At 30.4% G+C, this 26,939-nt stretch overlaps 3 protein-coding genes across 3 annotated transcripts; all 3 read right to left on the reverse strand.

Annotated features, from left to right (window-relative positions):
- Positions 1–2,467: 2,467 nt before the first annotated feature.
- Positions 2,468–3,940, reverse strand: LOC114924119 (receptor-like protein 54). Its single transcript, XM_029292356.2, has one exon. The coding sequence runs from the start codon at positions 3,938–3,940 to the stop codon at positions 2,468–2,470; it is 1,473 nt and encodes a 490-aa protein (XP_029148189.2).
- A 13,777-nt stretch (positions 3,941–17,717) lies between these two features.
- LOC112743313 (uncharacterized) lies at positions 17,718–20,334 on the reverse strand. The gene has a single exon (XM_029292542.2). The coding sequence runs from the start codon at positions 20,258–20,260 to the stop codon at positions 18,980–18,982; it is 1,281 nt and encodes a 426-aa protein (XP_029148375.1). The 5' UTR covers positions 20,261–20,334; the 3' UTR covers positions 17,718–18,979.
- Positions 17,718–20,654, reverse strand: LOC114924026 (uncharacterized). The gene is made up of 2 exons (XM_072215154.1): positions 20,334–20,654; positions 17,718–18,896 (listed from the first exon to the last, which is right to left on the reverse strand). The coding sequence occupies exons 1-2, from the start codon at positions 20,614–20,616 to the stop codon at positions 17,878–17,880; spliced, it is 1,302 nt and encodes a 433-aa protein (XP_072071255.1). The 5' UTR covers positions 20,617–20,654; the 3' UTR covers positions 17,718–17,877.
- Between the last annotated feature and the right edge of the window lie 6,285 nt (positions 20,655–26,939).

Here is a 26,939-nt window from a genome sequence, read left to right on the forward strand (position 1 = left end):
TATGTTTTATCTTTTAGAGACTAATATGACTAAAAAAATTCTTTGAGAATCAATTTAAAAAATGAGTAATCTTTTAAGGACGAATTTGACTATTAACCCTTGTTTCAAACTTTATCTTATGCCGAAGAATAGCCATTCTTTAGTTATCCTCCACAAGCATCACTCTCTTTTCTCTGCTTTCTATTTAATATATATGTAGTGTAGTTCTTTCACTATATTTTTGTCACTACTTTTTGGTGCAATTTTTTGTTCTTATAAAAGTAACTTTTTCAAGTATACATAAGAGGAAAAGTAACTGCTGCCAGAACCCAAAGCATAAATAGTTAAATACTATTGCTAACAAGGAAAATAATATTTGTATATCTTATTATTTAATGGTATAGATATTAAGTGAAGTCTAAGGTGACTTATTATAGTAGCTGCGGTAGTTATAAATTTTACCAGTAACTAAAACCTGTTGCTAAAGTTAATAACTTAATATCACACTTCTTTATGTTTTTTGTGACACCTTTTACCTTTAATTTTTTTTAATATTAAAAAATATTACTTTAATTTTAGCAATAAAAATAACATTAATACTTGTTCAAGATCACAAGAATTGAGCAGTTTTTGAGTCATATATCAATGTTTCAATAAAAAACATACAACTCAAGAGATGCTTTTACTGTGAATACCACTTTTTCTAGCTTGCAATGACCTATAAAGCAAAAAAAATCATTGATAATAATTACTGAAAACTAAACTCTCTTAGCAATCATTTTTACCATTTTGTTGAACGATCATTTAATTATGAATCAATCAATATGATGCACCATTCCGAAAACAAGGCTAAGGTTTTTCTTAATGTAGACTAAAGTCTAACTCTTAACTTCAACTCTATTTTATTCAAAAGGGAAAAAATATATACATATAAGCTATCTTGTATTTATGTTTGAGTATCCAAACGCAACTTATATGAATTAAATTCTCAACATAAAACATAATTGAGAGGAATGCAGAAAAACGAAGAACACATTATACGGTTTTCTTTTAATAATTATTGCAGGAAGACTAGTGGCTTCTGTGCTGTTTAGGGAATTGGTTGAAAAGAACTCAAACAATGCATGTGGATATGAACTTGATGAGGAAGTCACAAAGGATCAACAACAAAACATAGCCAGTGATGATGAATTGGGTGGGATCTTCTGTGATGGCAGTGACAGCATTTTGTTCTTCTATGATCCAAACAAATACGCCTCAGAACTGCAAGAAAGCGACCTCTACTCATTTCTTTGAACAGAGATGTGTAGTTGTATCGACAATAATGTAAAATATGATGGGACATATCAATTTTGTTCTATGCATGTTTCCATATCTCAATAGCTTCAAATTTTACAACAGATGTTAATCATAATTGCTAAAAGAAATTTAATAGCATTGTTGACAAGAGTATATGACTATGCAATAATTTACAGTTAATAAGATCCTATTTGTAGTCATATGTGAACCATCAACATATATAGAACGGAGGAAATCAATATACCAATTACTTCAACATATCTAACTGTAGTTAATTGTGCATTCTTAAAATCAACTGATGCAAACTTCTTTTACAATCAAAAGAACCAGAATTCTACAGATTCCTTTCCATACTATGCTAAACTTCACATACTTCTACCGAAAAACATGTTTATGAATACTGTATAGATGGATATGTTAACCTTTCATACTCATTGGTAATTGCTCTCTTTTTTTCAAGGCTATGGTTTTGTTCCCTTAATGGGTTGTTCTGTGCTCCCTTTGATAGAGGTTATTGTCCCTATTTACAGGTGCTGTTGTAATTTTATTTTTTACTCTCCATTCGATTCCTATGAGAAAAATTAGTGCTCTTACTGTGAAAAAGAGAGAGATTGATCATCATTGCTTCTCCTTCCTTCTATGGTGTTGTTGACTTTAAATATTGAAAAAGAAGAGAAAGAAAAGCAGAAGAAAATTCCTGTTTTTGTTAGTAACTTTTTTAATGAAAAGATTTTAGTTTTTTTTCCCTTCTCTTATTTAGAATATGGATATTGGTTGTAATATTAGTTTTGTTAAAAAATCTCATTTATTTAGTACTGTTAGTGTTGGCCCAATTGATCTGCTTATAATCTTTTTCATATCAATGAATACTTGTTTTTTTGAAAAAAACAATTGCTTCTTTTTACATTTTAACATCCTGTCTTGAATAAGCATAAGCATAACTACTGCAAAAGGAAATTGATTATTGTATGCAAAGAACACAAAGTATGGCTTTTCTTATTCCAAAAATAGAAAAAGTAAAATAAATATATTACACACTATATTTTTGTTTTTATCATGTCTACTTTTATTTGAGTTTACAGATAGCTAACTCTTACGTAAGAGAAACACAATAACTTTAAATGCAAACAGAAAAATAAAAATAATCTAAGATTACACACATGAAAAGACCAACATCTAGACTTGTGACTTAAAAGATCTTTTTCAGCAACCTATAAACATCCACAGAAAAAGCATCTCCCACTGCTAACCCAACAACAAGGCCACCCCCATATCCAATTAGAATTACCATCCAATAAAATTCAAAGAAATATCCTGACTCAGAATCTTGATCACCATCAGGTTTTTGCAATGGAGGCTTAGGATGATCTTCACATTTCTTCAACAATTGAATCCCGCACAAATCTTTATTTCCCTCAAATGAATTATTATCAAAGGTAGAAAGTTGGCCATTTTCTGGTACTGGACCTGAGAGATTGTTGAAAGACACATTGAAAAAATCCAAGAAGGTTAGTTCTGTGAGTTGTTGAGGAATATTTCCTGACAGGCTATTGAGAGAAAGGTCCAGCACTTCAAGACTTGAAAGCTTTCCGAAAGAAGATGGGATGCTGCCAGTAAACATGTTATTGGACAAATTGAGCACAACAAGACCATTCAAACTTCCCATGATATCTGGAATCTCTCCCGAAATTTTGTTACATGAAAGATCAATGGCCACCATGTGATGAAGGTATTGACTCCCAAGATAATCCATGACAACTCCTTTGTTGGACATTGAAAATGGATGCGAATCAATATCTATTTCCGCATTGTCACTATGAATCACGTCCTTGAAATCCAGTTGCCTTTTGTTGGATATGATCATCGATTTGAAGCACATGATTATTTCTGATGTTAATTTCGTTGAGAAACGATTTTGAGAAAGATCAATGATTCGAAGTTGGGGAAATGTGTATTTCAATGGACACATTATAGCTCCGTGAAATTGATTATCACGTAAAGAAAGAACCTTTAACTTAGGAAGAGATCCCAACCAGAAAGGAAATGAGTCATTGAAATGGTTACGGCTCACATCAAGAAACTCAAGCATTCTGCAATTGACAAGTGCTCTTGGTAATTGACCGTACAACTTGTTAGAACTAAAATCGATCAACTGAAGGAGATTTCCTTTCACATAAATTTGAGGAATATTGCCTGTCAATTTGTTTCCTGAGACATTCAAAAGTTGAAGGGATTGGCTAAAGCTTCCCAAACATGATGGAATCATGCCAACTAAATTGTTGGAAGATAAATCAAGTTCCACAAGTGACTGCAGGTTGCATATGGAGGGGGATATATCTCCCATCAATAGGTTGTTGGAAACTTCCAAACTCTCAAGAGTTGTTTTGTTCCATAACCAACTCGGTATTGTCTTTATGTTGTTGTTTGATATGGAAAGAGTAGTCAACTCTTGCAAGTGTTGTATAAAATTGGGAAAATGAACAAAATTGCATGAAGTTAAATCCAAAGCTCGAACTTGAGAAAGAAATGTTACTTTGGAAGTGTTCTTCCCTTCAAGAAAAGACAATTTGTTGCCTCCGCCTAAACCAAGAACAGTAAGCTTTTGGAGCTTTGAAAGCATGTCACTTGAAGAGGAAATATGGAATTTCACCTTGAAGATCATTACGGGAAAGGACCAGGTAATTTAAAGTTGTTAGATTCATTATCCAAGTTGGAATTTCTCCATTTAAATTGCACCCACTCAATCCTAACCATCGAATTGGAGGAAGGATTGTCACATTGGCATCCCTATTTTGTGAGATCAAGGACAATTTGTTGGCAGACAAGTCAAGAATATTAAGTATCTTTAGCTTCAAAAACATGTCAAGTACTAGGCGGCCTTCGAAAAAATTAGAAAATAGATCTAAATTTACAAGATTCTCTAATCCAAAAAGAGAGCGAGGGATTTCACCATGAAAGCTATTATCTTCAAGAATCAAGTGAGCTAAATTGGTCAGGTTTCCAATGGATGCAGGTAATGTGCCCTGCAGATTTTGGTTTTCCGCAAAATTCAAATATGTTAAGTTTGCAAGAGAGAATATTCCGATAGGAAACTCACCATGTAGTTCACATTGGCGAAAAGAGAGTTTTTGCAGAGATGTAAGGTTTGTGAGCGTGTGAAATGGTGACAAAATTAAGGCCAAGTTGTTCAAGTCTTGTTGAGTTTTGAATTAAGCTTCGCAGAGTGGATTCCTTGAGTTGTAAACGGTTGATAAATGGAAAATCAAGCTGGTCAACATAGCTGTTTAGATCAAGGGACAACAAGTTGGACAAATGGGAAATTTGAGTTGGGACTTCACCTGACAATGTACTTTCTCTAAATTGAGAAATATGCAAATGCCTCAGTTGTGACAAATGACCTATCCTGGCTGGAATTTGCGAGTGATTGAAGTCATTGTCAGAAAGATCAAGGCTTTGAAGATGCACAAGTGAGAAAAGGGTGCTATTGGGATCCATGGAACCATAGAGTTGGCTGCTACTGAGATCAATGGAAATGACATGACCTGTGAGCTCATCACATTCAATGCCATCCCACAAGCAGCAATCTGTGGACGGATTCCAAGAAAGAGTTTTAGGATAACTGAAAGGATTGTAGGAAGCATACTTACTTATGAAGAAGCTTTGTTTAAAGCTGAGCAAGGCATTGCTTTCATGTTGATGGCATTCATGATGATGAGTACTAGTTGAATCATTCAAAGTTAAACAGTTTGTGAACAGGGAGGATGAGAAGAGGAGAAGAAACTGTAAGGAGAAAGCAAGAGAACACAAGAATTCCATTATTGTCAGTTGAATTGAATAGGTTTCAATGGATGAAATGTTTGGGACACTTGAATCGGTTTTTATAGGCAAGTATAAAGTGTCCGCGTTCTCTAAAATGGAGTGTATACTGGGTGGAGACTCTAACAACCATCTTTTTTCCACTACTATTTCACTTTGCTAACAACTTTGCATTTGACGTCGTCGTTCATACTTAACTGTACATGCAACTTCATGACTTCTCTACTCATATATAGTCATCTCTCACAAGTCACAGGGGACAATGTATCTTTCAAGCCTTATCTATATCTTTCTTTACCGCCACAAACTTCCTTGCTTTTGGCGTTCTAAGTTATGCACTTGTAAAAAGTGATATGTATATGTATTTTTCTTAATTCCGCTGTAGTGACGATAGATCATACATTCATACTCAATAGAGTGTGAAATTGCATTTCCGTTTGTTTTGGTGAAAACAAGAAAAAATGGTCATACAAATTTTTTAATTGAAATAATGGAGTTATAGGTCCATAAAAATTCAAATATTTTCCATATCATTTACACCTATAAGTCCATACAAGTCTCTTTAACCTAATTCACCTTACGCGTCACTATCTAACCAACTTTTCAATTAATGCGCAAATATATAATTGTCTTTTTCGAAAAGAATTCGTTTTTTTTCGTATTTCTTTAGTATTTTCGATTTACGTTCTCTTCCATCTCTGCGTTTCTTTTCGTTTGTTCTCTGCATTCTTGTCATGGCCGAAAATGAGCCATGACCGGCGCTCAGGAAAATAATCTCCAAGCAAGCCTAACTGACTCAAATATAAGTTGAATAAGAAAGTTACAAATATTTTAAATAAATTTACAGTGTCTAAAATATATAATTACCTATTTTTAACAAAAGGTAAAATAAATAAATATGGATGGATCCTACCTGTAACATATGGAGTATATACTTCTAGGAACTCGACAAAAAATAGGTACTCATTGCGGATCGTTTCTCTTGAATAGAAAATCTTACATAGTCAAGTATTTGATTTTGAAAAATATTTTTAAAAAAATAGGGTGAATTTTGCAACTCAGTGACTAGACAATACATCTATAATCCATATGAGATCATATAAACATTATTATCAAAGTAATTTTTAATTAGAAAATAGTAGTTGATAGTAATAAGTGAATCAATAAGGGAGTTCTCATACAGAAATCAAATCAAAAGTCCACACTTGGGCGGCTCCACCTCTAACGGTAACCCTTTCTTCTCGTGTATATGTACGGAATAACAGATCCAACGTGTGGCCTACACGTTAGGCTAGCAACGCCTCTGCTAGCTGAGGTCTGAGGCAGATGCATCTAAATTAACGTCATAACCGCTGTTAACTACGATTTTCTTATACGGACCTCCCAAACCAATTCAAACATATAATTTCGAATATAACAAATTCTTCGGTTTTTCAAACATGAGGTATCAATTCAAATCAAATAATACTTTCTCATCCAAATCATATTCAATCATATTTTCTCAATTTTAAGACATTTCAAACGTATTTCACAATTTTAAAATTAGTGAGTACTAACAAATACATTAATGTTTCAAAAATACATATTCGAGAAAATCAAATGCTTTAGAATAATATAAAACTTTTCAAAACATATATATAGTCTCATAAAAACATATAATCTCATGTGCATATTAAAATGAGCTTAACAAGTTCAAAGGATTTTAAAACCAATTTAAAATCCTTTAATTTAGATCTTTGTAAGTATAACTAAGTTCAAAGCACGTATATTGAAATAATTATAGACATAAAGCCAAAACATTATAATTATAAATGTAAAGTCTACTCACAATTTTATCCCAAGGGACCGAAGAGACCAAACCCAGAGTACCAAACTAAAAGGTACAAAAAAACGCAAAATTTGGACGGAGGCAGCGGCAGCTCTGATAGGCAAGCAGAACAGCAAACAGGGGCACAACAGAACAGAAGCGACGACGGCTAAAGGTAGAGCAACGATGACAACATCAACAACTGTGGTAAAACAGTAGCAAAAACAAAACAGAACAAGCAACCACTAACCAGGTTCGAACGGTGGTAAAACAAAATATTTCAGGACGTTACAATTCTCTTTCTTTGTTTTTCGCAATTTCTTTCGTTTTCTACATTTTTGAAATCAAGTTTTGAAATCAGATTTGAATAGTTATCTTATTGTTGAAGATAATGAATGATTCAAGTTTAAATTGTCAATTGGATCAGAGCAGAGTGGATTATTATTATGAATCCAATTAAGTGGCTGAGGTGTGGTTCGATTATAGTTAATGTTTTTGTTAATAGTTTATGATTCGGTAGGTGAATAATGTTGTTTTTGTTTGTGAAAGTTGTTGTTAATCGTTGATAATTTGAATTGAATGTAATGTAGGAGTTTTGGATCAAAAAAAATATTTTTGTGTATTTACAGCAAATTTCAGTGTAAAACTAAGACATTGATGTGTATTGTTTAAGAATTTTTGGTGGATTTGTACTTATAAGTTCTAAATAATTCAAAACTCTTCCTCTTCCTCCTCCCTCATCTTCTGCTGCTGTTTCTTTTTTTTTTCCATCATTATCACCATCTTCTTCTATTTTTTTCTTATTCATCTTTCCTTTTTTTGTTTTACCTTCTCAAGTTTCTTTTTGTTTTACTCTCTTAACAAGAATAAAAACAAAAAAATCAAACAAAGAAGAAGAAACATATAATATTGCAAAATTACTTGGAAGATGATGAACTTACATTCATTCAACTAAAAGAAAAAAAAGAAAAAAAAATGCAGCATTAGAGAAAATTTTTTCGTGTAGTTGCAACAAATTTCGGTATAAAACTAAGACATTTATGTGTATTGTTTAAGAATTTTTTGTGGATTTGTACTGATAAATTCTGCATAATTCAAAACTCTTCATCTTCCTCCTCCTATCTTCTGCTGCTTCTTCTTCTTCTTCTTTTTCATCATCATCATCATCATCATCATCATCTTCTTTTTTTTTTTTCTTATTCATCGTCTTTCCTTTCTTGTTTTACCTTCTCAACTCTCTTCTTGTTTTACTCTCTTAACAAGAATAAAAACAAAAAAAAAATCAAACATAGAAGAAGAAGAAACACATAATATTGGAAAATTACTTAGAAGATGATGACCTTACATTCATTCAACTAAAAGAAAGAAACAAATAAGAAAAAAAAAATACAGCATTAGAGAAAATATTTTTGTGTATTTACAACAAATTTTAGTGTAAAACTAAGATATTTATGTGTATTGTTTAAGAATTTTTGGTGGAATTGTACTGATAAATTCTGTATAATTTAAAACTCTTCCTCTTCCTCCTTCCTCATCTTCTGCTGTTTCTTCTTCTTTTTTTTTTCATTATCATCATCACCATCTTCTTTTTCTTATTCATCTTTTCTTTCTTATTTTATCTTCTCAAATTTCTTTTTGTTTTACTCTCTTAACAAGAATAAAAATAAAAAGATCAAATAAAGAAGAAGAAGAAGAAACACATAATGTTGTAAAATTACTTGGAAGATGATGAACTTACATTCATTCAACTAAAAGAAAGAAAGAAATAAGAAAAAAAAAAGAAGAAGAAAAATGCAGCATTAAATAAAATATTTCTATGTAGTTGTAGCAAATTTCGGTGTAAAACTAAGACATTTATGTGTATTGTTTAAGAATTTTTGGTGGATTTGCACTAATAAATTCTGCATAATTCATAACTCTTCATCTTCCTCCTCCTCATCTTCTGCTGCTTCTTCTTCTTCTTCATCTTCTTATTTCATTTTCGCATAATTCTTTTCGAATTCAACTTTGAAACTTCCTTCACTTTTCGTGACGATTTTGAGAGATTTTTATCGTTGTTTGGATTTTGAGCGTTGCGGTTTTGATTGAAGAAAAAGAACCATTTGCCCTATTCAAGAGTTGGGAAGAAGTGCGTGTTTATACGCAATCTAAACTAAAGGTTATTTTTGTTAGATTTGAGCCAACTTATATACCAAAAAGACTTGTATATGTAGTAGACCTGATAAAAATTTTACAATGTAAGACATGATTTATGGACCAATAAATCTATCACCTTTTAAACTTAAAAATCCTAAACCCTAATTCTTTAGCAACATGGTACAAATTTATCACAAATTTTTTTGAATAATATTTTAAATTAGTTCTTAAGAAATTTTTAATGGAATAGTTTAATCATTAATAAATTTTAATCATCAAATTAGTGTCTTAATTTTTATTTTGCCGGCAAATCAATCCCATGTGAGATTGTCTATCTATATGAAGGACTTATCTGAAACTTATAAAAAATTTTAAGAATTATTATGTCTTTTAATAAATAATATTAGAAATTGATTTGTCTAACTTTTTACTTAAATTTGGCGTAGAAATTAATATGTCTAAAAATGGGGTTACGGACTAATTTAGTGCTTAAAATATTTTAAAAATTAAATTGTTCGACTAAAATTTTTTTGGACTGATTTAGAATATTATTCAATTTTTTCTCAAGAGTTTATTTAGTTCTTTTTATTTTTTAGAATCTATAAGGTTACCGTAAAACTTTTCAAAACCTACTTATTTTATTATTTTTTTATGAACATATGAGTAAAAACATCTATTAATAATATATTAAAACAGAAACAGAATACAAAATATTCTGCATATTCATTCTTAACCTCCTTAGTTTTTATCATGATGCCACATAGGATTTGGTGGCTCTAAATTTATTCTTAGATTTTTACTCTTTTTTCTTCAATTACAATAAAAAACAAAAAAAAATTACGAAAATCATTATAAAACCTCTTATTAAAATTATGAAACGTAACGAGAAATAAAATTCAATGTAAATCAATGTAATAATTTCACTTTAATTAAATTTTTGAAATGTTACACTATTTTAAAAATTCAATGTACAATTACTATATCTTACATTGATCCTAAGGTCAGATTATAAGAAAAAAAAATAATTTTTAAGATGCTACTAAAATTATCAAATGTTACACAAAACCAAAATTAAATGTACAAATTCTTTTAAGATTTCACAAAAATTAGAAATTTAGGTTTCTAACATAATGTCATGTCAATTTAAGTGGCTCCAAATTCATTTTTATCTTACTAAGTTTTTATCTTCTATCTTCTATCTTTATATTATATCCTAGGATTCTTATTATAGCCTTTTTATATGCTCTTTTACTTTATTTTTAGAGAAAATAACACTCCCCTCCCCTGCGAGATACTAAAATGACATTCCCCTCCCCTCTATTTATAAAATGTACACTCTTCTCCCTTATAACTTTTAGAAAACCTCATCTTTAATCCATTTTAATTTTTTTGTGTTAACTAATGTTAACTTTATCTATTTTTCAAGAAAAATAAATTATTTTTAACAAAATACTCTTTAGCAAAAAATTTATTTTTTTGTCATTAAATTTTACTTACCAAAATACCCTTTAATAAATTATTTTTTATTGATTAAATTATATTTTTACCAAAATATTTTTTAAAAAAATTAATAATTAAATTATTTTTTTTTAAGATATCCTTTCATAATTTTTTTAATTATTAAATTATAATTTTACCAAACTTTTTGTTAATATTTTTTTATATTTTACTATTAATTTTTAATATCAATATATATTATTTTAACATTAAATAAAAAATCATACCATTGTTAATATGTATAACAATTAATAGATATTGATATTAATATTGAAAAATAATCTTACTAAGATTTTTTTAATATTAAAACATTTTTTTAACACAAAAATTTTTTTGTGTTAACTAATGTTAATTTTATCTATTTTTCAAAAAAAAATAAATTATTTTTTACAAAAATACCTTTTAACAAAAATTTTATTTTTTTGTCATTAAATTTTGTTTACCAAAATACCCTTTAATAAATTTTTTTTATTGATTAAATTGTATTTTTCTCAAAATATTTTTAAAAAAATTAATAATTAAATAATTTTTTTCTAAGATACCTTTTAATAATTTTTTAATTATTAAATTATGATTTTATCAAAATTTTTGTTAATATTTTTTTAATATTTTACTATTAATTTTTCAATATCAATATATATTATTTTAATATTAAAAAATCTTAGTAAGATTATTTTTCAATATTAATATCAATATATATTAATTGTTATACATATTAACAATGGTATGATTTTTTATTTAATGTTAAAATAATATATATTGATATTAAAAAATTAATAGTAAAATATAAAAAAATATTAACAAAAAATTTGGTAAAATTATAATTTAATAATTAAAAAATTATGAAAGGATATCTTAGAAAAAAATAATTTAATTATTAAATTTTTTAAAAAATATTTTGGTAAAAATATAATTTAATCAATAAAAAATAATTTATTAAAAGGTATTTTGGTAAGTAAAATTTAATGACAAAAAATAAATTTTTTGCTAAAGAGTATTTTGTTAAAAATAATTTATTTTTTTTGAAAAATAGATAAAGTTAACATTAGTTAACACAAAAAAATTAAAATGGATTAAAGAGGAGGTTTTCTAAAAGTTATAAGGGAGGAGAGTGTACATTTTATAAATAGAGGGGAGGGGAGTGTCAATTTAGCATCTCGCAGGGGAGGGGAGTGTCATTTTCTCTTATTTTTATGTAGGTTACATATTATTTTTAATGTTAATGCTAATTCTTTTTAATAGGTATAAATTTGATTAAAATCTAATTTCTTCTCTTCTCCTTTCATATTTATCCCTCATTATTATATTTACTATATAAATCAATATTCACTTCACACATTTTTTTTAATTTCTCACATAAATTCATACCTCTTTCTCTTCCTCCTCCTCTCTCTCCATTCTTACTAATTTTTTGTACAACTAAAATTTGGTTGATGAGCATAGTTTTTTTTAAAAAAAAATTGCTAAACATGTGTATTAGATAATTGTATGATTGTATTCATTAATTTTTCTACTTCTTTGTATAATTGTATTCATAAAAAGTTATATAGTGTATTTGTCGTCTATATATTACTTTTCTTTTTTTCAACAATTTATATTTTTTTAAATATCTTTTAGTTATAATAATATTATTAAAAATACATGTTATGATTCATGAAAATTAAAATTAAAAAATTGAATATCTTTTTAATTATTAAAATATTAATAATATTTATATTTGTATTTTATCTAATAGTTTATTGTTGTATTATAGTATTTAATAATATTATTAATAATAGCATTTTAATAGTATTCAATCAATAGAATTGATGGTGCAAGAAAGCTGTCTTATAAAAAATAAAAATTTTAAAATAAATCACTCATAATTTGGTTTCTAACTCTCATGAATACCAACTCAAGAATAAGGTAGTGAAATGTAAATTTATTTATCTATTAGTAATATATTAAAACAGAATCTAAAATAGTCTCTACATATATTATTAGTCTTTTAACTTTCTACTGTTATGCTACGTCAATTTAAGTGATTAATTAATACATATTATCTAATTAAATTACCTTGTAGTCCTTCTATTTTCTATTTAAAATATTTTTAAATTTTTTTATAAAATAAAAAGATCCGTTACTATTCTTATATTTATTATGCAATAAAAAAGTTACTCTATGTCATCCATTGCAACAACATAGAATGTTTATACTACCATAAAAAATAACATCTATATAATCAATTTAGCATTAATCTTATAAGTTATAATTTCACACATTAAATGATCTAATTCTACAAAAAAAGTTATAGTATAAAAAATATTTATATTAATGATTTAATTCTAATATTGCATATTTTATTTGGAGAAAGATTTTATTTTATGATAATTTTTTTATTTATCTAATCTATATCTATCTATCAATTTATTTATAATATATAAAAAAAATTGAATAATAACACAATAAATAGTTAACGTATTAGATAACTTCTAACATTATCAAACAAATATTTTAGTCCAAACAGTCAACCGGCGGAAAACAAAACAAGCTTCACCAACAAGTAGCAACACAACAAAAAGGAAGATACCAAAAGCAAAAAAAAAAAAAAAATGAAGTAGAAAACTATATTGAGAAACTTTTTTAAATTTACTACTTAATACATTTTAATCTTTGACAATTTCAAATGTATTAATGCATGATTACATAAAAAAAATACACAACTATATTATTTATTACAATTATTTGATTAAATTCTTCATATAAATATATACTATTTTATTTACACAAATTTATAAAAGCTAATAAAAAAAATATTATGTAAAATTTATAATTTAAATTCTCCGCGTATCGCGCGGGTTAAAATCTAGTAATATCTAAAATCAGTAGCATGTTTAATGAAAAAGTCAGATGAGTGAAAAAATAGCACATTGGTACCTATTTACAAGAATAAAGGGGATATACAAAGTTGCGAAAATTATAGAGGATCAAACTCATGAGTTATACCATGAAGTTATGGAAAAAGATGATAGAACGAAGGTTGAGACAAGAGACACAAGTAACAGAAAATCAATTTTACTTTATACCAAGCAGATCCACCACTGAAACTACATACTGTTAAGATGCACATGATGGAGCGGTATCCTAGTAATAAAAGGGATCTATATATGGAAGGTTTTGGAAAGGAAAAGAGTAAGAATCGCATATATTCGTGCAATTAAAAACATGTATGATGGGGTTACAATTAGAGTGAAGACTCAAGGTGGTGTGACAGAGGAATTTTCTATCGGTATAGGATTACACCAGGGATCATCTTTAAGTCCATACCTTTTTACATTAGTCTTGGAAGTACTCACAGAGTATATCGAAGAGCCTGTACTATGGTGCATACTTTTTTGCCGATGATATCGTCCTTATGAGAGAGTCAATGGAAGATCTGAATAAGAAGTTGGATTTATGGAGAGAGGCTCTAAAAGTGTATTGTCTGCGTATAAGCCGTAACAAGACGGAATATATAGAATGTAAATTTGGCCGCCGAAGGGAAAATCCTAATATAGATGTGAAGATTGGAGAAAACATCTTACGAAAAGTTAAAAGTTTTAAGTATCTTGGATCTATCATACAGTATAATAGAGAGATTGAACAAGATGTAAATCATAGGATCTAAGCAGGTTGGTCAAAAAGCGGAGTGCGTCTGGTTTAATATATGACAAAAAAGTGACTTTAAAATTTAAAGGTAAATTCTATCGTACTGCTATCAGACTGGTTATGCTTTATAGTACAGAGTATTGGGCGGTCAAAGGAGAGCATTAACATAAATTAAGTGTGGCAGAGACGAAGATGTTGAGATGGATAAATGGTCATACACATTGGATAGAATAAGGAACGAAGATATAAGAGAGAGAATTGGAGTAACACTTATTCTGGAAAAGATGGTAGAATTGCGTCTCAGGTGGTTTGGACATGTGAGAAGAAGACTGACAAAGCACCCAGTCAGGAAAGTGAGTGAGATAGAAGATGGACAAGGGGTGAAAGGTAGAGGATGACCTAGAAAGATTATCTATGAGGTGGTCAAACGAGATCTACATGTAAACGGTCTTTCTGTAGACATGATATATGATAGAGCTCAATGATATATGATAGAGCTCAATGACATCATTTGATCCATATAGTCGACTTCATCTAGTGGGACAAGACTTTGTTGTTATAGTAGTAGCATGTTTAATATTATTGCCAACAAAATTATAATTTTTTTACACTTAATTTACAACCAAAAATCATTAAATAGCAGGGTTGACATGTGATTAGAAAGAAATTAAATTAAATTAAATTAAATAATCTTTCTATGAAATTTATTTCAATTATAACTTAAGCAACAAAAAACTTGTGTTATTCTGTTTGATTAGATAGATATAATTGACAAATTGCTTTGAGGTCTATTTATTTATTCCTTTTTTTTTAAATAATTCATTTAATTTGTATCCTTCTTTTTGCTAACAGTAGTGTTTTGATTTTCATCCTTTTACTTTTTAGTTTTTTCAACTCCAAAACTAAATTCGTGGTGCAAGAGATGCTTCACAATTATAAATTCTATAGAGACTATAAATTCTATAGAGACTTTATTTTTAATAGATGTAAAACTTGTAATAATGTCATAAATACTAATAACATAAACTATACAAGTAAGCATGGCATGTAATAATGAACAAGGAATTCTTGATGCTATTGGAGCTAAATAAAAGATTTGCTCGGTTTTATTAATGATACTTGACTACTTGTTAATAATCAAAAGAATAGAATGAAGAAATCAAAGGTGAATAATCACGTATCCGGCAACATATAGGCCATGATCACCAACTTTATGGGAAAAGTGACACAAGATACATCGTAAGAACAGTATTTTAGAATAAAGGTTTAATTATATTAGTTCTTATTTTTTTTATTAAATTTATAATTAGATTTTTATATTTTTATTTTTTTAATTAAAATTTTATACTATTTTTAATTTTATAATTTAATAATTTTTAATATAAAAATATCAGAATTAATTGAATATTTTTTCGCAAATTAAAGAAATTGATAGTTAAAAACCTAATTAGATTTTTGGCTGCATATATTTTAAAAGAAATATTCTGTTAATTTTAATATTTTTAACATCATGAAAATGATTTAGGCACAATTTGAATAAACAACTTAATTAAACTATTTTAAAAAAAGAACTTAAAATATAAGGACTTGTATTTAAAACAGCTCATAAATAAGTTATTTTGTATTTGGATAAACAACTTAATTAAACTTTTTTTAATAAATGGAAGTGATAAAACAGCTTTTAAAAAGGAGTGTCACGGCCCAAAATGAGTCATGACTGACACTCAGGAAAATTGTCTCCTAACAAGCCTAACAAGTTTAAATATAAGTTGAATAAAAAAGTAAGAAATATTTTTAATAAATTTACAATTAGTAAAATGAATAGTTACATATTATTTTTAGCAAAAGCATAAAATAGATCAATATGGTTGGATATAACATCTAGGAACTCGACAAGAACTAGATATCCATTGCAGATCATTATTCTTGAATAGAAAGTCTCATGTTCAAATATTCATTCTTGAAAAATATTTTTAAAAAAACGGAATGAATTTGTAACTCAGTGACTAGACAATATTTCTATAATTCACATGAGACCATATAAATCATATTATCCAAAATATATTTTATTTAAAAGATAGTAATTTATACAAATAAGTGAATCAATAAGGAAATTCTCAATACCAGGTTAAAGCTGTCATTTGTGAGATGATAGCTTGCACCTGAGTCTGAATTCATTGATGGTGTAGCAAGAAAGGTTTGTGGTTGATGAAAAGATGTAGAGGGTGGAGGTGGTTGGCATGATTGAAGAGAGCCTTGATAGCTATGATCAAATCAAAAATAGCAATTTATAGCAATGTGACCTGGTCTATTACAGACTTGACAGATTTGCCTATTGTTGAGTTGCCAAGAACTTCTTCCACCTCTAAAGAACCTACCTCCATGATTGCCTCCTCTTCTTCCACCAAATCCTCTAGCATAACTTCTTTGTGTGGATGAAAAATTCTGAGCAAAATTGGCTTGAACCAAAGAGAGAGATATTGATCGAAAATTCTCAAGAGTATCCTCATGAGAGAGTAGCAGATTTTTTACTTCTCCTATGCTAAATAGTTCAGGTTTTGCTTGAACAAAGGTGATGCAGCTTGAATAATCTTCAGGAATCCCTTTGCAAATAGCTTCAATTTAATCCTCATTAGTAATCTGATATCCAATAGCAATTAAAGAGTCTACCAATTTTTTGATCTGAGAAAGGTATTCTATAATTCCAAGATTCTTTTTCTTTACCGCTTTAAGTTGATTCTTTAATTGCTTGATCTTGGATTTTGTTATTTCAGCAAATTGCAATTGAAGAGTCTACCAGATTTCTAATGCTGATGCACAATGTGCAACTCAATTCTTGCATGATGAATCCACCGAAGCAAGAATCCAAGAGCTAAAATTGTAATTAATTGTCTAGAATTGAGAAGAGAGGATTCTTTGAATTCCCGGAATTAATTGCTAAGGCCATGATCGAACAACGCTCTTTTGAGGAGAAGATAAACAACAGAACCATAATGTATAAGGTACAGAGAGAAAAAAAAATTGTGCAGTAAAAGTAAACACTTAGTTATTCTATTATTATTGAGATATGCCTTATTGGTCCATACACATATCTTTAATTCTATTTAGTATTTATACACTAAATAATACCCGAAACTTCTATGTTCTCTACAAGGTTATTGTCCCTATTTACAGGGGGTGTTGTAATTTTATTTTCTATTATCCTTCAATTTCTATGAAAAAAATTAGTTCTCTTACTATAAAAAAGAGAGATTGATCATTATTGCTTCTTCTTTCTTCTATGGTGTTGTTGACTTTTAATCTTGAAAAAAAAAAAAAAGAAAAGCATAAGAAATTTCCTGTTTTCGTTAGCAACATTTTTTATAAAAAGATTTTTGTTTTCTATATTTCTAAATATTTTTTTTCCTTCTCACACATTTAGGATTTCGATGTCGAATGTAATTTTAGTTTATTGAAAAACCTGATTTTTGTTATTATTGTTGGCTCAATTGATCACCTTATAATCTTTTTTATATCATAGAATACAAAGTATGACTTTTCTTATTAAAAAAAAAAGGAAACAAAATAGATATATAACATATTATATTTATCTTTTTACCTTGCCTAATTTTATTTGGGTTTACATATAGCTGACTCTTACATAAGAGAAACACAATAATTTTAAATGCAAGCACAATAATTACACACATGAAAAGACCAACACCTAGACTTGTGACTTAAAAGATCTTTTGCAGCAACCTAAAAACATCTACAGCGAAAGCATTTCCCAGTGCTAACCCAGCAACAAGGCCACCCCCATATCCAATTAGAATTACCATCCAATACAATTCAAAGAAAGATCCTGACTCAGAATCTTGATCACCATCAGGTTTTTGCAATGGAGGCTTAGGATGATCTTCACATTTCTTCATCAATTGAATCCCGCACAAATCCTTGTTTCCCTCAAATGAATTATTATCAAATGTGGAAAGTTGTCCATTTTCTGGGATTGGACCTGAGAGATTGTTGAAAAACACATTGAAAAAATCCAAGAAGGTTAGTTCTGTGAGTTGTTGAGGAATATTTCCTGACAGGCTATTGAGAGAAAGGTCCAACACTTCAAGACTTGAAAGCTTTCCGAAGGAAGATGGGATGCTGCCAGTAAACATGTTATTGGACAAATTGAGTACGACAAGGCTATTCAAACTTCCCATGAAATCCGGAATCTCACCATAAATTTTGTTACTTGAAAGATCAATGGCTACCATGTGATGAAGGTATTGACCCCCAAGATAATCCATTATAACTCCTTTGTTGGACAATGAAAATGAAGACAAATCAATATCTATCAACATATTCTTACTAAAAATCACGTTCTTGAAATCCAGTTGTCTTTTGTTGGATATGATCATCGATTTGAAGCACATGATTATTTCCGATGTTAATTTTGTTGAGAAACCATTTTGAGAGAGATCAATGATTCGAAGTTGGGGAAATGTGTATTTCAATGGACACATTATAGCTCCGTGAAATTGATTATCACGTAAAGAAACAACCTTTAACTGGGGAAGAGATCCTAACCAGAAAGGAAATGAGTCATTGAAATGGTTATGTCTCACATCAAGAAACTCTAGCATTCTGCAATTGACAAGTGCTCTTGGTAATTGACCATACAACTTGTTAGAACTAAAATCAATCCAGTGAAGGGCATTTCGTTTCACATAAGTTTGAGGAATATTGCCGGTCAGTTTGTTTCCTGCAAGCGACAAATATTGAAGAGATTGACTAAAGCTTCCCAAACATGATGGAATCATGCCAACTAAGTAGTTGGAAAATAAATCAAGATATATAAGGGATTGTAGATTGCATATCAAGGGGGATATTTCTCCTATTAACAGGTTGTTGGAAATTTCCAAACTCTGAAGAGTTTGTTTTATTCCATATCCAACTCGGTATAGTCTTTATGCTATTCAGTGGTATGAAAAGATCAGTCAACTCTTGCAAGTGCGGTATAAAATTGGGAAAATGAACTAAGTTGCATGACCCTAATTCCAATGATTGAATTTGAGGAGGAAATGTTACGTTGGTAGTGTTCTTCCCTTCAACAAAAGACAATTTGTTGCCTCCGCCTAAACCAAGATAAGTAAGCTTTTGGAGCTGGGAAAGCATGCCAAGCTCAATCTGTCCTTCCAACATATTAGCACCTAGATCAAGACCTGTAAGATTCTCTAACTTGAAGAGGAAATATGGAATTTCACCTTGAAGATTATTGTTATGAAGATTCAAGAGATTTAAAGTGGTCAAGTTCATTATCCAAGTTGGAATTTCTCCATTTAAATTGCACCTACTCAATTCTAACCACTGAATTGGAGGAAGGTTTGTCACATTGACAGTCCTATTTTGTGAGAACAAAGTCAATTTGTTGAGAGACAAGTCAAGATCCTTAAGCATCCTTAGCTTCAAAAACATGTCAAGTGCTAGGCGGCCTTTGAAAAAATTAGAAGTTAGATCTAAAGCTACAAGATTTTCGAGTCTAAAAAGAGACTGCGGGATTTCACCATGAAAGCTATTACCTCCAAGAGCCAAGTAAGCTAAATTGGTCAGGTTTCCAATGGATGCAGGTAATGTGCCCTGCAAATTTTGGTTTCTTGCAAAATTCAAAGATGTTAAGTTTACAAGAGAGAATATTCCAATAGGAAACTCACCATATAGTTCACATTGGCGAAAAGAGAGTGTTTGCAGAGATGTAAGGTTTGTGAGTGTGTGAGGTAATGATGATGAAATGGTGACAAAATTAAGACGAAGTTGTTCCAGTCTTGTTGAGTTTTGAATTAAGCTTTTTAGAGTGGATACCTTGAGTTGTAAATGGTTGATCAATAAATTATCAAGGGGTGCCACAATATAGCTGCGAAAATCAAGGGATAACAAGTTGGACAAATGGGAAATTTGAGTTGGGACTTCACCCGAAAATGTGGTTTCACCAAAGTGAGAAACATTCAAATGCCTCAGTTGTGACAAGTCACCTATCCTGGCTGGAATTTGCGAGTGATTGAAGTGATTGTCTGAAAGATCAAGGCTTTGAAGATGCACAAGTGAGAAAAGGGTAATATTGGGATCCATGGAACCATATCTGTGGACGGATTCCAAGAAAGAGTTTTAGGATAACTGAAAGGATTGTAGGAAGCATACTTACTTATGAAGAAGCTTTGTTTAAAGCTGAGCAAGGCATTGCTTTCATGTTGATGGCATTCATGATGATGAGTAGTAGTTGAATCATTCAAAGTTAAACAGTTTGTGAACATGGAGGATGAGAAGAGGAGAAGAAACTGTATGGAGAAAGCAAGAGAACACAAGAACCCCATTATTATCAGTTGAATTGAAATAGGTTTCAAAGTTAAATAGGTTTCATAGGCAAGTATAAAGTGTCCGCGTTCTCTAAAATGGAGTGTATACTGGGTGGAGACTCTAACAACCATCTTTTTTCCACTACTATTTCACTTTGCTAACAACTTTGCATTTGACGTCGTCGTTCATACTTAACTGTACATGCAACTTCATGACTTCTCTACTTATATATAGTCATCGCTCACAAGTCACAGGGGACAAGGTACCTTTCAAACCTTATCTTCATCTTTCTTTACCTCAACAAACTTCCTTGCTATTGGTGTTCTAAGTAACGCACTTGCAAAAGTGATATGGATATGTATTTTTCCTCAAAAATGCTATTTGTACACTAAAATCAGCCACTAAAATTAACTACCAATATATTTGTGTATAAATACATGTGTAGTTTAATTTATTTTTAATATGTATTTATATTTTAACATGTATTTTATATTGGTAGCTAACTTTAGTGGCTGATTTTAGTGTACATGTAGCATAGTCGATTTTTTCTAATTCCGATAGTGATGATAAATCATACTCATGAGAGTGTTAAATTGCATTGCCGTTTATTTTAGTGAAGACAAGAAAAAATGGTCAAACAAATTTTTCAATTGAAATAATGGTGTTATAGGTCCATAAAAATTTTACAATGTGAGACACGATTTATGGGATCAACAAGTCTGCCACGTTTGAAACCTAAAAACCCTCATCCTAATTCTTTAGGAAGATGGTACAAGATGCTTTGAGGTCTATTATTTATTCTTTTTTTTTTTTTTTTTTGAAATAATTCATCCTTTTACTTTTTTCAACTCCAAGAGATGCTTCACACTTATAAATTTTATAGACTTTATTCTTGATAGATGTAGAATTTGTAATAATGACATAGATACTAATAACATAAACTATACAAGTAAGCTTGTAATAATGAAGGAGAAATTCTTAGATGCTATTGGAGCTAAATAAAAGATTTGCTCTGTTTTATTAATGATACTTGTTAATAATCAAAGAGTAGAATGAAGAAATCAAAGGTGAATAATCACGTATCCAGCAACATACAGGCTATGACCACCAACGTTATGGGAAATGTGACACAAGATAGATCATAGGAACAGTATCTTAGAATAAATCATGCAAACTTGCTTTCCAAAAAGCATCAAATTGCTTCTTTCATGAAAAGTACTTGTCCTGTTTTGCATAAGCACGTATAAGAGAGTGAGAAAAGCAGAAGGAAACGGAGGTGTACTTCAAAGATACAATTAAAATTGAGTGACTCATTCACTCTAAAAGTTAGTTGAAGAGGTGAAGGATGTTCCTCACTTACAGCTGATAACTAACTTAAGAATAGCATAACTACATCCTAACATTATAATAACAGCTGTCATATTTTCTAACTAACTTTCTCTAACACAACTCAATAACTCATCAAGGGATGCTTCTTTTATGAACGCCATTTTGTCGACCTTGCCCTTAACAATGATAAATGAATAAAGCAGAAAATCATGATTGATACTAAATTACCAAATCATTCCATGGAATTAACATGAGTAATAGTGTAATACCATACAACTTGAAACATATTGCCAATCCTTTTTCTTTTTTCATTTTTTAATTTTTTTCTAAATAAACATGTGAATGAGCAAAAGTCTCAAGTCACAACAATTAAAGTGGAGCACTCAAATATCATCACCTGTCTACTGACTAATGCCTATAATGAAACAAAACTTAAAGAAAGATAAGTATACAATAATAATACGAGTAAATGGTAATAATAATATGAGTAAATTATCAAATTCGTCTTTCAAATATTTTAAGTTAGCAATAGAAGTTATAAAGAATTAATATAACTAATTTAAAATCTTTAAAAAATAAATTTGATTAAAAAAAATCTTTTGAGAACCAATTTTAAGAGCGAATAATCTTTCATAGACAAATTTGATATATTATTTTCATATTTCAATAATAGAGAAAGCAGCATACTATATTTATCTTTAATTTTACATACAACATACTTACAAAAGGCAAATATAATAATTTCAAAAGCAAACATATAAAGAAAAAATAATCTTAAGAGAGAAAAACAAAACACAGAATTCAGTTATCATAGCTATCTAAACTGTTCTAAGTTCTTTTTCTTTGTGATTTTTTATGTTGTATATTTTTTTTTCAATTAGTCTGTCTGAGTCTAAATGAAAAAGACAAACATAGTGAGGTTTGTAAGAAAAAGCTAATGAGAAGTAAAAGGCAGTGAGATAAACTTTGAGAAAAAGCCAACAAACATTATTTTTTATTGGGTTAAACACCCGATTAGTTTTGATTATGTTTGGTCAAGTGTTGCATGCCAAAAAATAAAAGATTCCGAAGCCCAATTGGAAGGAACAAATACATGAATATTGGTGACACAACCCAAAGTCATCATGCAAAGAAATCACTTAGGCCGAATAGAATAAAACAAACTCAAGTCGAAGCCTCTCACCCAGTTGATCCGCCAAAGCCAACGTTCACCTTTGCTTCTGTCATAGCCCAAAATGAGTCACGACTGATGCTCAATGAAATAGTCCCCTAGTAAGTCTAACATATTCGAATATAAGCTAAAGAAAAAGGTTACAAATATTTTGAATAAATTTGCAGTTGCTAGAATGAATAATTATATATTTTTAATAAGAGATAAAATAAATAAATATAGATGGATCATGTCTGTGACATATAGAGTAGATGACATCTAAGAACCCAATAAAGAATATGTATCGATTGCATATCATTACTCTTGATCAGAAATGCTCTCATAATCAAATATTTATTCTTAAAAAATATTTTTAAAATAACAGAATGAGTTTTGCAACCCAGTAACTAGAACAATACATCTACAATTCACATGAGACCATATAAACATTATTATAAAAATAATTTTAGTTAGAAAATAATAATTCATATGAATAAATGAATCAATAAGGGAGTTCTCATTCAGAAATCAAATCAAAAGTCCACACTTGGGCGACTCCACCGATGGGTAGCCCTTTCCTCTAGTGTGTCCGTACAGAATAACAGATCCAACGTGTGGCCTACACATTAGGCTAGCAACGCCCCTGCTAACTGAGGTCTGAGCCAGATGCATCTAGGTTAACGTCATAACCGCCGTTAACTACGGTTTTCTAATACGAGCCTCCCAAACCAATTCAAAACATATAATTTTTAAATATAACAAATTCTTCAGTGTTTCAAACATATCAAGTATCCAATCAAATCAAATAATACTTTTTCATTCAAATCCTTCTCGATCATATTTTCTTAATTTTAAGGCATTTCAAACATTTCACAATTTTAAAATAAGTAAGTACTAACAAATACTTCAATACTTCACAAAATACATATTTGAGTAAAATTGAATAATGTTTTACAATAATATAAAGCTTCATCAAACATGCTTATAATCTCATAAAAACATATAGTCTCATGTGCATATTAAAATTAGCTTAACGAGGATAAATATTTAGTTCTAATAAATCAATTATTCAATCTAATTTAAAATCCTTTGATAATAATCTTTGTAAGTATAATTATAAGTTTAAAGAGCCGCATATCAAAATAATTATAGATGTAAAGTCAAACAATTATAAATGTAAAGTCCACTCACAAATTGGTCCTCAAAGACTAAAAAGACTAAACCCATAGTGCCAAATTAAAGGGTGAGGATGGTTGAAATAGAGTGGATCAAAAGAACACAGAATTAGGCAGTGGCAACAGCTTTGACTAATCCCGCAGCAACAACATTGTGATAATCGCAGTTATGGTGGCTGAAACATAACAGAACAGAAACGATGTAGCATAAATGGAATAGCAGCAGAGCAAAAGTGGAAACGAGGCAAGTTAAAGGGAATGACCTAGACCAGAATAGAGGCACTTCACCGGCATTTTTTCAGAAACCGCAATAGTGACGGTGACAAAAGCTCTGGTAGGATACTTAAACTGGAAGCAGAGGCAACTACCAGCAGCGGCGCTAGCAACGAACGGCTCTGACGGTGGCGCGCAGCTCAACAGTGACCTCCTTCCCCAGCAATGGCAGCAGCAGCAACAGCACGCCACCGGTACCCCTCTTCTCGGCGACGAGCTCTGTCGCGTTCTCCTTTTCCTTTCATGAAGCCTCTCTCTTTCTCTTCGACCTCTTTGGCGGCACAGTAGTTCGATGACGGCGAGGCTGGCTTCAACGCCGGCAGCTAGGGCTCCAGCAGTGACGGCGCGTGACAGAGCCTCCCTCCGACGTTCATCATGCCTCTTTTTGCCGCACGTACGGTTCTCTCTCCTCGGGCTTCCCTCAGCGACGGTGATGGTCTTCCATGTGCAGCCACCACGACGACAGCCTGTCCCTAACTGGCGTCGTCCTCCTTCCTCCCTCTTCTTCCTTTCTTCTTCCTCTCCATTTTCCCTCTCTCTTTTTTCTTCTTCCATTCTCAGCCGTGTGTGTGAGTGTGTTAGAAAAAGGGTTAGGATTTGGTTTGAAAAAAAGAGGAATAAAGGTATTGTAGAGATTTTACAGCTTCGGTCAGAACTAGTGAGAGAGAGAGAGAGAGCTTCTTCTTGCTCATTTCATCAAAAAAGAAAGAAAGAGAAGGGTTAAGCAAAAAGCAAATGTCTAATCGCTAAAATCAAACCGTGTTAAGTTAAGTCAAAAGATAAAGGTGATTTATTTTCATTTGCATGCACTTTATTTTCTTCACTCCATCTCCAACTCTCTGCGACACTATTTTTGGATAAATGGCAAAAGGTATTTCTAATCTATGTTGCTGTAAATCAATGGTTCACAAAGTTACTTGGAGTCAAAGCACAATATTAAAGGTATGGATTTGGGGCCTATTACTGAACAACTATTCTTGCTGCTCAGTTGACTTCAGTCAAGCAAGAGAATCAAATTTGAAATCCCTAACTTGGGGGTTAATGGAAGAAAGTGAATTGTCACCTCTGGAAAGCACAAAGCTCGAAAAGTTGACTTGGAAGAAAGTAAATTAGCAATATTGAAAGAGGTACAAAAAGAAATTTTCTTCTTCTTTCGGAAGACAAGGAGAGAGAACCAGAGTTTGAGTTTCAAAGAGAACTTATTGAGAGGGTTCAACATTTTGGACAGTGCTATCTAGAGAAAGAAGTATTTCGCCAAGATGAAGAACTTGATTAATATTTGTTCAACCCGGTTCAACACATAGCAACAGAGGCTATTGAAGCATCAATCTCCTTCATGTTTTACAGATAGTAATTTCATTTTTAATGTATATCTTTCTTTAATTTCTTGAGTGATAAAAGACAAAAAAAGAGAGCTCAAGTAAAAGCCATTAAGTGTTAAAAGGCTGAGTGATACACTTGAGTGAAAAGTCTAGAGTGATTTCAGATTTCTTTAGGTTGTTTATTATGTCTTGTATCTTGTACCAGTGAGGTACCCCATTCTTAGTTGGGTAAGCACTAAGAGTGAATAGTTAGGTATTAGTATAGCCAAGTCAAGTTAGGTTAGAACTTGAGAGAGAAAGAATTGTGTCAATCCTATAGAATTGGTGTATGTAATACTTTAACTATAGTGAAAATTTTATCACTGTTGTAGTGGAGACTGGATGTAGGTTGCATTGCACAAGGCAACTGAACTAGGATACATAATGGTGTCAGCTTCTCTCTTCTCTTCTCTATTCTGTTTTCTGACATTCTTGAGACAAAAAGAAATTGTCTCATAAATTTTTCGCTGCTAAGTTCAAATAGAATAAGACTGAAAGTTTGTATTTAAATGGTTATTTTATTAAAGCAAAAGAAGGTCATAGATTCAAACCCCCTTTTCTAAGCCTTCTACAACTTTCAACATTTTTTTGTTTTGTGTCATAATCCTGTGGGAATTTCCTTATAAATTAGGTTAGCACTTGACTGTTGAAAGCTAGCTAGGTTGAGTCCTAGTCAAATTCAGATTAGGTTAGAATTTGGATTTGTCTCAAATAGGATTGAGTAGATCCTAGAAAAAAAAAATGGTGTCTGTAATTTTGTGAAAATTATAATGAAATTCCATCATAGTTGTGATGGAAACTGGATGTAGGTTACATTGACTATTGAGTAGTCGAACCAAGATACATCGTGGTGCAAATCTCTCTTCTCTTCTCTGTTTCTGGCTCTACTTAACATGAAAGACAAAAATAATTCATCTCTTGAACCATCACAAGTTTTCCAGCTTTATCTCATAAAGTGATAGGAGACAAAAACAAAATATCTTCTAAGTTTCTTTCAAAGAAAAGCTAAGTCACAAGTTTGAAAATGGGTGGCCAAGATTCAAAATCCCATTCTCTTTACCACTGATAACCATCATTTAGTATCAGAGCTTAGTCTCAAAGAGATCAAATTTTACAGCTTGGAGGAAAGATCTTAATGACAAGCAATAATTGTTCCAACGTGGTGG

This window comes from Arachis hypogaea, chromosome 14 (assembly GCF_003086295.3).
Source record: "Arachis hypogaea cultivar Tifrunner chromosome 14, arahy.Tifrunner.gnm2.J5K5, whole genome shotgun sequence".
Taxonomy (NCBI): Eukaryota; Viridiplantae; Streptophyta; class Magnoliopsida; order Fabales; family Fabaceae; genus Arachis; species Arachis hypogaea.

Excerpts from the sequence above, each read along its gene's own strand:
- LOC114924119 (XM_029292356.2), bottom strand. The coding sequence starts at position 3,940 with ATGATCTTCAAGGTGAAATTCCATATTTCCTCTTCAAGTGACATGCTT.
- LOC112743313 (XM_029292542.2), bottom strand. The coding sequence starts at position 20,260 with ATGGATCCCAATATTACCCTTTTCTCACTTGTGCATCTTCAAAGCCTT.
- LOC114924026 (XM_072215154.1), bottom strand. The coding sequence starts at position 20,616 with ATGGTTGTTAGAGTCTCCACCCAGTATACACTCCATTTTAGAGAACGC. Across the intron at positions 18,897-20,333 it reads TAAACAAAGCTTCTTCATAA|GAAACAAACTGACCGGCAAT; the intron begins GTAAGTATGCTT and ends TGTCGCTTGCAG.